The sequence below is a fragment of the Mytilus californianus genome, unplaced genomic scaffold (genome assembly GCF_021869535.1).
Source record: "Mytilus californianus isolate M0D057914Y unplaced genomic scaffold, xbMytCali1.0.p SCAF_9, whole genome shotgun sequence".
Classification (NCBI taxonomy): Eukaryota; Metazoa; Mollusca; class Bivalvia; order Mytilida; family Mytilidae; genus Mytilus; species Mytilus californianus.
The window spans coordinates 51,596,549-51,610,822 of NW_026262745.1; the positions used below are offsets into that span (position 1 = coordinate 51,596,549).

Consider the following 14,274-nt stretch of genomic DNA (forward strand, 5'->3'; position numbering starts at 1 on the left):
ATGTAAATATAAGATTAAAATTTATTGTTCGGTACACTCTATACCAAGTTGTAAAAAGCTCCAATATGACAAATGTAAAACAATTCTATGGAGAAAACTAAGAGGCTGATTTATGTGCAAAATAGTAAACAGAAAAAAACAAATATGTTACACAACAACAAACAGTCACTGAATTACAGGCTCCTGACTTGGCACAGGCACATACATAATATGGGAGGGTTAAACATAACTGAACTAATTGTAAACCAAACACTCTGAACTTACATTATTTTAATGGCAAGACAAGATAAAAAGTTTTATTAGTACAACATTTTTTATTTAATACTTAAACAATAAACAAAGTCATTTCTACATCCAACAACTAAACAGTTATCATAAACAACAGGTGAGGAAAATATTTGTCCTGACAGGAAGTGCTTTAAAATAATCTCCCCTGAATAGAAGTCAACAATATAGAGATATCCATTAGTAGAGGCAAATGTGACAAACTTCTTTACTTTCCCTTTCTTATGTATGGTACCATTTTGTATAGTGTCAGCATTTAGTTCATTAATTTGCTCAGCTTCAAACAAATTACAAGTGTTGTTTTTACATGAAACATCCTCTTGTTTGAAAACATTAGGAGGGCTACAATTTGAAAGAAAATACATATTGCTTTGAGAATCTTTTCTTTTAGTTTTAGTTATATCATGACATTGATGAAAATAATTTAAAGTGAAAGTAAATGCTGAGGAATAAACAGCTGATTCTACTTTCACTTTCCAAATAAGGTATCCTTCCATTGATAAACAGTACAGGTGACAATCATTTGATCCAGCAAGAATCACATCATCAACAACAGTAGGTGATGAAAACACTAAATCTTCTACTGTGAACGTCCAAGTCTGCAAACAAAAATAAAATTTATTAAAATACATAAAATAAATTCAAAGTCGAACAAAATATGACCAGAAGATGAGTCATCTGCTCATTCTTTGTGATTTTATGATGAAGCATGAATCATACTGTCATTTGATTGATCTATTATCTTTCCAGTACATTCAATATCAGGCCAAACAAAAAAGTATGTGTGTTTACTGTATCCCTACCTACCCTAATTTTTATCCCCTACTAAAGTTTTTTTTAACCATTTTTGATTAAGCACTGTTAAAGTCACAATGTTGCTCCCATAGATTCAAAGTTAAAAAAATTATGAAAAATTAAAAAAAATCCCTACCTACCTATCCTATTTTTTCAGCATGTAACAGTTAACACACATACTTTTCTGTTTGGCCTCATAAGTAATTATGTGCAATAGTTTGAGATTATCTATTTTAGTTTGTTCTTCAATCATTAGTTAAATTTAGGTTAGCTTGTTGCTAGGTGAACAATGAATTTTTCATTAGCTATTGTTAATAAAGTAACAAACTGATCAAATTTGATTGATTGATTGCTGGTTGCTTAACATCTAGTTAAGGTCAAATATGATTTTAAGTCACCTTTTGTTACTTGTCCTATAAATTGACTGACTAGCAATACCTATTCTAACTTTTTTCCATGAGCAGTAAACACAGACACATGTTATTGTAATTTTGTGATACAACTAGCAAAAAAAAATCTGAACTTCATTGTTTTGTACACACTCAAGTATATACATGTGTCATTTTTTTTAATATGATGAAATATTATGAGGAAATGTAAATTCTGTTCAAACAAATTGATCTGGCAAATTCAACAATCAACAAATAATTGTAGTGTTTGCAAAGGTCACCTCTCTTACATCAGGTCTGTTTTATCTTGTTCTGATGGTGACCTCAATATCCAGATTCGACATATCATATGTAGTGTATCTATAATCTGATTTATGGTTGCAAAGCTCAATGCTGTAATAAAGGTATTTCTACAAGTGTAAGGTGTAGAAGGGAACTACAAAAATTAAAAAACCACACGTTATAAATTTCATACATCCAAAGTGCTTTTCTGATTTACCTACATCAGGAATGATCAAATTCTCACATATTTTCAAATATTTACCTTTTGGCCTTGAAAATTGATATGATATATTTGCTTATTAACACAACCAACACATATGCCACTTGTAGTCAGCATTGGTGAAGAAAATACTGGTTTTGTACAATTATGCTTCCATAATAATTTTCCATTGTCCTGAAAAAAAAAATCAGTTAATGTACATGTTTTAGCAGTGCAGATATAAAATTAAAAAAAAAAACAAAAAAAATTTTCCAAAGAATACCTTTCTTACATGTCTCATCTCCATGTTCAGTGAATTGTACAATCTTGGTCAAACCCTAAATTTGACAGCTCACTTTATAATGAACATGTGTGCAAATTTTCAAGTTGATGCAACTACAAACTACCCCGAATCAAAATCTGAACCTGAAACAGGATAGACAGATGGACATCATAAGCAGGTAATGATGATGAATGGTCACTCTTTGGCCCTGCTTTGTACAAGACCAACATGCTGAGCAGGATTTTTTATCATGCTAGTTTACTAGGAAACAGTTTGCAGGAAGACATGTAACCCTATCCTATCTATGGGTTTTTCTCATTTTTGAATACCTTACGGTGACAAAATGATAGAAGTTTGACAAAGCCGGGGTTCAAACCGACAACCTCCTACACTCAAGGTGAGTTTCTGACACTCAAGCAGAGCACACTACAACAAACCAGCCAGGCTGTTGAAACATTTTTGAGATAACTCTTTTCAAGTTTGTGGTTCCTATATGGTCAAATCCAACCTGCTACCTTAAGTGGCTTGAAGGCGACCTTACAAGCATCTGATGTTCAGTAGTTGTCGTTTGTTGATGTGGTTCATAAGTGTTTCTCGTTTCTCGTTTTTTATATAGATTAGGCCGTTGGTTTTCGTGTTTGAATGGTTTTACACTAGTAATTTTTTGGGGCCCTTTATAGCTTACTGTTCGGTGTGAGCCAAGGCTCCGTGTTGAAGACCGTACTGTGACCTATAATGGTTTACTTTTATAAATTTTGACTTGGATGGAGAGTTGTCTCATTGGCACTCATACCACATCTTCTTATATCTATTTAGTGTCATTCGACAGGACATGTAACAATCAAAAAAGAGTATTTTCTTGAAAAATTTCTTTATATGTTTTTTTTTTTACCTTGTGACCTAAGGGGTACCCTAAAGATTCCCAAGTGTTAAAAGTTTAACTTAAACAGAAATAGAATGTAAAAATTTACTGAAAGTTGAATTTTCTCAAAATGACTTTATTATTATCACACAAAAAGTCACAAGAAATAATCTAGACATCTCCATATGAATTTGAAATGATTTTTCTTCTAAATAAAAAAAAAAAAAAAACGGTGACCTATAATTGCTTACATCTACGTCATTTGGTCTTTGGTGACTGGCTGACACCAAACAAGAACAAGAGTGCACACGTTGAAATGTCTTGCCTGCTTTACTGACCATTGATTTTATTTTGATAGTCCTAAATATAAAGTTTTACTACAAGTATCATATAAACTTAACATGATCAAAGAAAATGAGGTCAAGGTCAGATAATAACTGATAGACAGACATATACCATACACCAAATATAGTTGACCTCATGGACCTATTGCATATAGTATATAAGAAACAAACTTAACCAGGAAAACTTAACAGTGACCAATGAACACTAAAAATGAGGTCAAGGTCATATAAAACCTGCAAAACTGACATGTACAATCGTAAAATATTTCAATACACCAAATGTAGTTGACCTATTGCATACTTTATTAGAAAAAAGACAAAACTTAACTTTAACCACTGAACCATGAAAATGAGGTCAAGGTCAGATGACACCTGCCAGTTGGACATGTACACCTTACAATCATTCCATACATCAAATATAGTACACCTATTACTTATAGTATCTGAGATATGGACTTGACCACGAAATTTAACCTTGTTCACTGATCCATGAAATGAGGTCGAGGTCAAGGAAAACTGCCTCACAGGCATGAGGACCTTGCAAGGTACGCATATACCAAATATACCAAATACAGTTATCCTATTACTCATAATAAGAGAGAAATTGAGATTACAAGAAATCTTAACTTTTTTTCAAGTAGTCACTGAAGCATGAAAATGAGGTCAAAAACAATGAACATATAACAGACAGAAATTTCATAACACAAGGCATCTATATACAAAGTTTGAAGAATCCAGGTATTCTATCTACTGAAATATTAAGCTTTTAAAAAGTTTGTTAACTCCGCAGCTGCCGGATCACTATCCCTATGTCTGGCTTTCTGTGACAGAAGTTGCATGCTCGACAAAAATTATCAATAATTTCCATGAAAACAAGATGTACCAATTCTTGTACAACTCCATACCAAATCTCTACCACTAGTTGTTTACCTTAAACTGACCTATTCACAATCAGTCAGGGGTACTACTTGCACAAGTTATTTTAACTTCTTGAAGAAGTAAATATTAATATACTTATATAAGTAAAATTGTAAGATATTTATACAAGTGTATTTTATTTGCTTGTATAGGCAAATTATTTTAATGGCTTAGTTATTTTCCTTAGACATTCAGATATTTTTACTTATACAAGTAAAAAAGTCATACTATCTTCTTTTCTTGAACTTCTCAAGACTTTGTTCTAATAGAATTTTTAATTGTCTGTCCTTTGCAGATGTCTTTACTTATCATTTAAGTGTAATTTCATGGACAATGAAAATCTCATTTGTCTGTTATCTTCAAAACACTGCTCATTTACAAGCCTCCAAGGGGCAATTTTTGAAGGCCTTGCGCAATAACTTAAGATCTTTGCGCAATTAGTTTCTTTGTTGAATTAATGAGATGAAACATTGAACTCTAATAAAAAATTATGAGCTAACCAGAGAAAAATTGTTTAAGGCATGTTTTTACATCCCAAAACTTGAGAATTTTAGGGATTTAAAAAAAAATTACTTATGCAAGTAAATTTTTTGAGAAAATTAAGGGGAGATTATTCAAACCTTATAAGAAAATATGAACATAACAAATTTACTTATATAATTATATTATTATTTACTTCTTCAAGTAAATAAAAAATAACATGTACAAGTAGTACCCCTGACTGACTTATACATTCTTTAAGCAGATGCCGCTGCTGCCTCCTGGGGAAATAGCATGCCATAGTGCCTCTTTATAACTTGGTCGAGCCGAAATAAAAAGGCAAAAATGTTTTGGCAAATGTCACACTAGAGAGGGTAACAAGGCATATTCTTGTGAATAAATATAAATTAAATACAACTTTAGTATAAATTTTAAAAAAAACAAACAAGAAAATTACATATCAATGCTTTCAACCATTCAAAATCATGGATACTTATATAAGGTGAAATCTATTGGATAATACTTACTCCATGTAATGCTGCTACAATTCCTCCCAGAGTGGCACAGAAAATCAAATGTGGTTGAGATGAAACACATGGTGATGCAAAGATACTACCGTGGCCAATCATGGTACACCATACTTTCTTTTTAACCTAAGTTTAAGTCAAAAATAAAAATAATCAGAATTAAAGGGTACAAGAGGGCAACTATCACCATGATTACACTATATGGCCCATTTTCAATATGATACATTTCTCTCTATTCAATCTATGATAAATTAGGAAATCAAATCACATTTTTTTTGACAGAATCATCAGTGAAATTTATGTTGTTTTATTTCAATGAAAGTAAACGAATTCATAACCAAAAAAAAATATTTTGAAAATTGTCTCCATGCAAATTTGCACAATTCTAGTTAACTATCTCCACTTGCTATGCATTATATGGAGAAAATTTGACAATTCTTAGTCAATCCATAAAACACCAATTTTTACTGTAAATTCAGAAATTATTGTGTACATTTATCATTGCTATTTTTCAATAATGGACAAACTTTTAGAGATAAATTATTGCGATCCTCACCCAGTGGTATTATTCCAATTAATAAAAACCTCATTGCAATTTCTGAATTTACAGTATTCAAAATTCCTTCTACAGGCTCATAAATATGAGTTTCACTGATTCTTTAAGGCTGAACAGGGACTTATTGTTGCTTAAATCCAATTCATTTGCACTCTGTTAGATAGTTTTCTCTTTGACAATCATACCATATCTCCTAACTCTATATTAAAGCTTACTTTTACATCTACTGCATGCAAACATTGATCATGTGACCCACATATAACCAATGAAGTGACAGGATCTACAACTGGTGAGCTTTTAATCTCTCCTCCAGTTTGGTATTTCCACCAAATATCTCCATTCATACTGTTGACTGCATATAAATTATAATCATAACAACCTGAAAAAGTGACGATAACAATCTTAATCTTACATAAGCATAACAATCATGTTTTATACATAATAATCATGTTTTATACATGACAATTATGTTTTATACATGACAATTATGTTTTATACATGTCAATTTGATCCCAGCACTTATGTTGGAATTAACACTTTATAAAATTACAGCCCTGATTTGAGGTTGATACAAAGATATAATGATCTAAAAAAAGTATATGGTTTGAGGACGAAGTCTGAGGTCAATATACTTTTTTCAGGTTGATATATCTTTGTACCGTGTAGACCTCATACAAAGAATACAATTGTTATATAATTATCGTCAACATGTGGGAAATAGAGCAGAAATTCCATTGATCTATTGTTACAATTGTGTCACAATGTAATGAGGATTTTTTCTTCATAAAAATAACTGTGTACCGTTATATCACTTTTCTACATGTATCTGTTGTTTTCAGTCTACCTTTGAAACACATTTGAACATGCAACTCTTTCTAAAGAAACATAAAAAGTTAGAATATTCTACAGGTTTTAACTAACAATAATATGACATATGATTTGATTGGTTTTATTTTTTTCCCTTCAGGGATAAACCACCCACTACGTAAATGCAATATAAATTTGGTGATGTTTTAATCAAAATATTTCAAAATCTAACAAATTATTCCTTTGAAAGTACATCAAATATATACATACGATTTATGCCATGTTTGTTGAGAAATATAGGGTTTTAACTTTATTCTATATGATTGTATATAAGGGATCATAGATTTATTTTTACAAGGAAGCTCTGAGCATGCTCAGAGGATGTAGCAGCTTTTTAAGAATGTTCTTCTCAGCAGTTTATGTGACAATAATTATTATGATCCATTAAGATGTCAATCAAATCTATAGCATTTCTATAGAAAGGAAAGTAAAGCATTATAGAGGAAGCTCAATTAACATTTTTCCTGGATAGAAGAAATGATGTATTTTTGTGGATACTTGGTTTCTTGGTTTTGCAAAAGTTTCAATACAAACCTATATGAAATGTATACTTTTCTGAGCATTTGAAGTATTGAATTCGTGGTTAGCTTCAACCTAGAAAAATTGGTACCCAATGAATAATGATGCATCCACAGTATGCAAAAATTATTCCTTTGTAAATCATATAATTAAAAAGAAACCTATTTGTAATCAAATGACAAAAATTAGGATGGTATATATATGAAGAACATAAATTCACTAAATTTTCCAGAGCATGAAAATGACATACCGACAACAACAAACTCTCCACATAAAGTAATGCAGGCTGAAGATTCTATTCTATTTCCAAGAGTTGTCTCCCATAGCAACTGTCCACTATCAAACAATATGGCCGAAAATTTATGAGAATGAGATCCAATGAACACGGCCATTCTTCCATCACTGAAACTATTCATACAAAATAAGACTAAATAATTTAATATTGTCTTTCCCTTTTAAAACACAACACATGAAACTTAAAAGCAATATATGTTGAAATGTTTCACCTTTATTCATGAAATCCACGATATTTGGTGTCTCATGACGAGTAATAGCAAATCCACAGTAGTATATGTTTTACAAATACTCCTTCATATTGTTTTCCTCTTGTGTAAAATCTATCTTATGGTGGTACCAAACACCTTGACTAAAATTAATTTGGTTCATTTAATTTTTATAAAATTTTGACGAAATATTTACTTTGACCCTTTGACAAAAATGTAAAAATTTCAAAAATTTTATCTGAAAAATTTCATTGGATATAAATATTGCAATTTGACAAACACTAATTTTGATCATTGAGAAGCTTATTATTTTCTTAACAATAAAATGTGATTAAAACCTTCAGCTGATTTTTACAGAGTTATCTCCCTGTAGTGTTATGTACCATCTTATATGCAGTATTCTATCATACATTCTGGTACAAATCATGCAAATCATATGTAAAGAAGTTAACAATTTAGGGAAATATTTGTGTATTGCTGAAAAAAAAAATTACAATTTATAAATTTTGTGTTTCACGCTATTTTAATAAAACTATTCTATATCAATATTATATTAAAATTCTTTTGACATTTATGCATGTATGTGCGTACTGAAATTTTATGTATAATTAGTTATATGCCTGTAAGTTATATTGTGTCTGGAAATAACGTATTATCTCTCTTCATGTTCATGATGTTTTGTTATATTATTTCAGCATCATCAATAATATACAATGAAATAAAAATAATACAAGCTTTGGACACACATGTGTCATCAATTAAATATATATCTATATATATAAAACAAGTTTTGTAATTTAGAGAGCTGTTATCAGAATTTACAGATTATATAGTTCTATTCTTTCTGTTGTCAAAATGAATATCTTCCTTTGCAAAAAAACGAAAAAGTGTAGAAATACACAAAACTGCACCTTATGTGCTTATTCAATTAAAAATACAATTCTTCCTCATGTTCCTTGTCCTTTTGTCTCTGGCAGATCATACCACAGATTCTGATTTCAATATAAAAATACATTTTTTTCACAAATTCTGATAAACATGTTAAATAAAGTCTAAAGGGGGGTCGCAATTTTAGAATTTGTATGGTGAGGCATGGAATCAATGCAAACTTATTATAAAATTACAAACCTCAATGAAGCTATAAGTGGAGAAGCATCAACACATTTTCCTGTGTTATACATCCATTTTTCATTCAAGGAAAAACCACATGTACTTTTGGTTGTTGGTGTTTCTGTAGGTCTATCTTCTATTTGATTCATATTCTTATTAAAGCCAAATTTGGAACTACTGACTGCCATAAAACTATGTAGATCTGACTCTACATCACATTCATTTACAAAATAGCTAAAATATTTAAAATCAGAAATTGTGTTGTCCATATGAACCAGACAATTGGAGCATCTGTTACATCTAGATATGCATATCATTTTAAATCTAATTGGTGTCAAGTTTAGTAAGGATAAATCAGTTTTCTTTTCCCAAACATTTTTTCTGATCAGATCATTTTCTGGGGAATGCTGTTCATCCAGGAGTTTTTCAGTGTCACTAATTTTCCTTTTCCTTGAAATCTTATGTAGATCAAATTTATCTGATACCTCCATAGATATGGTTTGATTACCTAAATTTTCATAATTTGACCTGTCTTTTGATAAAAATGGTTTCATAATGCCTTTGTTTTGAATTTTGTCAATTTCAGCAGTATCTAGTTTCTTTCCGATAGTAAACATTATTTCTTTAAAAATTTCACCAAAACTTTTGTGCAAAATATAATCCAGTAACCATGGAAACTGAATATTCAAATCAGTTTGTATCCTATTGGCTAGTTGTACTGCCTGCAAGGAATTCCCACCACTGAATATAAACATTGCCTCTTCTTTCACCTCTCTGCTAATAACTAGAATTTCCTGTAAAAAAACATAAATGTTTATAAAGTGGTTTGTTCTTTTTTCTGTTTGGTTTGTAAAAGGATCAGGGAGTAACTAATTATTCTTTTCCATTATTATTTTTAATCAACAGGAAAACCTATGTTTAGTTTCAAGGAGCCTTGCAATTTGTTTAAATGAGTTGTCGTTTTAGCTGTTTGTCACACAATGTCTGCCTAAAATGTTATTGCAAATGTTTGTATCAATTATCTTGCACAAAAACCAATCTTACAAGATGCTATGTCTTAGAAATATTTTGAGTATCAAAATGTGGCAGGAGATAATAAACTTACATGGTGTCTCATCAAACATACTGTTTTTCTTAGATGTTTTTCTGCTTTGTATCAATCTGATGAGTGATTTCAACTGATTTTTATAGTTTGTTCTGATGTTGTACTGTTGAACCACTGTCCCAAGGTAGAGGAAGGTTGGTGCCTTCAAACATGTTTGACCCCACGACATTCTGTATGTGCCTATCCCAAGTCAAGAGTTGTCCAAGAGTTGTCATTTGATGTCTGTCATTTTTGTTTTTGTAAATTGTTATATTATAATTTAAAAAGGCTGTTAGTTTTGTCAATTGAATTCTTTCCTATTTTTCATTTCGGGGCATTTTAAAGTCAACTATACAGTATGGGTTTTTGCTCATTGTTGAAGGACGTACAGTTGCCTATAATTGCTTACATCCACTTAATTTGAATTTTGGTCATACGTGCCAACCTCTGAAACCTTCAAAGAGGGAGATCTCCCCCTCAGCTATGCGTGAATGACATTTTCAAGTTAAATATATGACTTGTTTATTTATTCATCTACACAACACCAATAAAAGTTAATGAATATGCTTTATTTCTTCAATTCATGGATATAATTTATACAACTATTATATCAAGGTATATTTTTTTTTTGCCTTTTTCAATATGTCAGAGTCAAATAATTCATAACAATTTTTATTTTGATTTTGTTGTGAGTCTCACACTAAGCATGCTTTCAAACGTCATACAGACCACCAGAAGAAACCGAAAAGTTGATTGAACATGATGTGCAAAATGAAGACTCATTGCCAAGTGAACTTGGTCGTATAAATTAAAAATATTTCATTCAATCTGCTTGACATTTCGATTTGCAATTATCTATTTCTTCTCAAAATGGGAGGGTTGGCAGGTATGACTTTGATGGATAGATGTCTCATTGGCAATCATACCACATCTCCTTATTTTCATATCGTAAATTCAGTAATTTTTGCATACAATTATTATCATGATTATTAGAATTATTAAACAATGGACAGATATACACCATTAATTATATTTGCAATCTCAGAAAATACTGCATACAAATAACGCTATAAAATTTCAAAATGTGAGTATCTATTTTTGTGAAACCTATCCTGTTGCATTTTTTCAATAATAAAAAAATAGCAAAAATTTCTGAATTGATAGTACGGTATGCTTATATTAGAGTTCTCTAGCCAAGAGTTCTGATTCCATGTAGTTGTTATATGAACAGCTTGGTACACAACAAAGTTTGTCAACTACTCTTCATATTTTCACTAAATGAAGTTTGAAACACACTTTTTCTCCATTAACGATGATAATATTTGACTGTTAACGTGCAGTGGGTAATATTTCATGTATATGTTACAGTGAATTTGTATAATCAGGGATTATGTAGAATCCCTGATTTTTCAGGGATTATGTAGAATCCCTGATTTTTCAGGGATTATGTAGAATCACCAAAATCATTAGTGATTATATATAATCCCTGAAAATTACCAGTGATTTTACATAATCACTGAACATTTATATAATTATTCTACAAATTCCCTAGTATGATTTCAAGGATTATCAATAATTCAAAGATCCTGTGTTTGATAAAAATTAAATAAAGATAACTTGTCATTTGTGTTTTCTTATTCCTTGAAAGTTTAAGTGAACAGTAAGTATTAAATTGTTTAAAGGCTCCTACCATCTCTTATATTTCATATAGATTACACTCTTTACATCCTTATACATTAACATAAGGTTGGGGCTGGTGGGCATGGATCTAAAAAAAAAAAAAACTTAAATATCTGACGATGATATGCAATCTATTTAATTTCAAGTTCATCATGGTTTACCAAGATCATTTATATGACAAAACATGTTCAAACTGTAAATCCACAGTGCATTTTATTTGTAGTGAAACAAATGGTGAGGAAGGTTATGAAACATCTGTGTTTATTTTGTGTTCAAATGAACAAGAAATTAAAACTGAGAGAATTGACGCAACTAAATGTATAGACAAATTCGTAAGGGTTCCGCGGAACCCAGTGTCTCGCCTACTTTTGCTGTTGTCTATGTTTTCAGTGTGATAGGATAATGCACATAATAGATTTATTTAACAGTTACTGAAATGGTTTGTGTATCTAATAAATGTTTTAAAAACTGTAACTGCAGACTGAATGTAATGTTAGCTGGAAAAAAAACTAAGTCCATTTATAAGTAATGTACGGATAAACAGGAAATAATTTGTTTTTAAATTTCTTTCTAGATACTAGCTTTTGATCATAAACAAGTTTCTGTCCAAGTTTGGTACAAATCCAGGATAGATTAAGAAAGTTATTATTTTCTTTTTTAAACTATAACCACAGAGTGAATGTATTGTTTGTTTTTAAAAATATTGTGCTTAATATTTTAATATCATATGCTTAATAATTTAGTATATTGTTCCTAACATTTTGATATGTTGTGCATAACATTTTAATGTATTCGAGGTTATCATTTTAACATTTTGTGCTTTACATTTTACAATCTATATGTTTATAATGATGTTTTAATATGATTTTAAAGAATGAATTATTTAACTTTTATTCATTTTCTATATAAATGAAACTAATTCTTTATTTCAGTTATTCTGTATAATCCCTGACATTTATTCTAGTGATTATACATAATCCCTGAAAATTTTAGTGATTATATATAATCCCTAAACTAACCAGTGATTCTACATAATCCCTGAACATTTTAGGGATTCTACATAATCACTGATTATACAAATTCACTGTAACATATATAAGGATGAGAACATATTCAAGTGCTATGAATATGAATCCTTCTTAGTACTAGACCAACAAGGTAACAGTTAGCAGGAAGACATGTCACCTTAGAGCCCAATATCCTTTGCTTTTGCTCCTAAGTGAGGCATATGTAGCAGAGAAGCAGCACAAATCCAATTTTCAGGCCTTTGGTTTGACCCTGCCAATGATCCAAAAAATGACCTCCCTCACTCAAGTTTAGTATGCTATAACAAATGAGGTAGTTTTCCTCCACTGAAGGTTACCTTATATTAAAATTTTTTGAAAACCTCTGTCAATCAAACAAACAAAACTGCATGTAGATTTTACATACCTTCCATACTTTAGTCAGATATTTCTCCATATCCTTTTGAATTTCTTTTGGCTCATCAGAACATTCAGAATTAGCTTTTACAATTTTCCACAATGCTTCTACATCACATTTACCTGTAAAGCACATTGAAATTTAATAATATACTGAGAGGGGCCTCGGTGGCCGAGTGGTTTAAGTAGTTACTACTGTAATCACTAGCCAGTCAACACTGAGGTTGTGAGTTCAAACCCCGCTCGTGCGGGTGCACTTGACTCCAATCTTAATTGACTAGGATTGTCATTTTTCCTATCGAAGGTCAGTGGTTTTCTCCGGGGCACTCCAGCTTCCTCCACCAATAAAAACTGGCCGCCACGAAATAGCCCAAAAGCGGTGCTTAAAAGTGGTGTTAAAACACCAAAAATCAAAAATCAAAATCAATAATATACTGAGTAAAAAAATTCAGTAACATATATTTTATTTAAAAAAACTTTAAATAACAAAATTTCTAAAGTTGCAGAAAGGAATTTTTAATAATTTTGTTTGTCATGTTTGTGGAGTAAAAATAGTAACTTATTGTTTATTGCCCTTGTTACAATAATTGATTTATTGTTATGTTTAAAAGTATGGAAATTTGCAACCAAAAATGTGTGTTGCTAAACTCTGTTTACTCAGTATACAGAAGATATGTCAAGTGGGAAATTTTACACGAATCTTGATACCAAATTTCAGGAAGTTCTGATTTGTAGTTCCAGTTAAAATGTGACATAAAAAACATCATCAATGGCTGTTATGTGAAGGTATATATAAGTATATGGTAAACAGGAATTTGATAAGTGATGAAGGTAAAAATGTGTCACATGGTATATATATCATACTCAAAGAAAATCTTCTACCATAATTAAGGAAGCTCCAATTTGTAGTTTCTGAAAACAAGAGTGCACACGCTGAAATGTCTCGCCTGCTTTACTGACCATTGATTTTATGTTGATAGTCCTAAATATAAAACTTTACTACAAGTATCACATAAACTTAACATGATCAAAGAAAATGAGGTCATCTTCAGATAAACAAAGCCAGAAATACATGTACATCTTAAAATCATTCAATACACCAAATATAGTTGACCGATTGCTTATAGTATACAAGAAACAGCTTATAGTATACAAGAAACAGACCAAAAC

The 14,274-nt window shown here is 30.7% G+C and overlaps 1 protein-coding gene across 3 annotated transcripts in view; it reads right to left on the minus strand.

The window, feature by feature from the left end:
- Positions 1–255: 255 nt before the first annotated feature.
- LOC127715216 (beta-alanine-activating enzyme-like) overlaps positions 256–14,274 on the minus strand; it is a 47,861-nt gene continuing 33,842 nt past the window's right edge. For all 3 annotated transcript variants that reach the window (XM_052221234.1, XM_052221233.1, XM_052221235.1), the window contains 7 exons: positions 13,115–13,227; positions 8,938–9,713; positions 7,557–7,708; positions 6,136–6,299; positions 5,365–5,490; positions 2,014–2,145; positions 256–884 (listed from right to left, as the gene is read on the minus strand). In XM_052221234.1, coding sequence (XP_052077194.1) covers positions 315–884; positions 2,014–2,145; positions 5,365–5,490; positions 6,136–6,299; positions 7,557–7,708; positions 8,938–9,713; positions 13,115–13,227 — 2,033 coding nt within the window. In that variant the 3' untranslated portion in view covers positions 256–314. The remainder of the gene's footprint in view (positions 885–2,013; positions 2,146–5,364; positions 5,491–6,135; positions 6,300–7,556; positions 7,709–8,937; positions 9,714–13,114; positions 13,228–14,274) is intronic.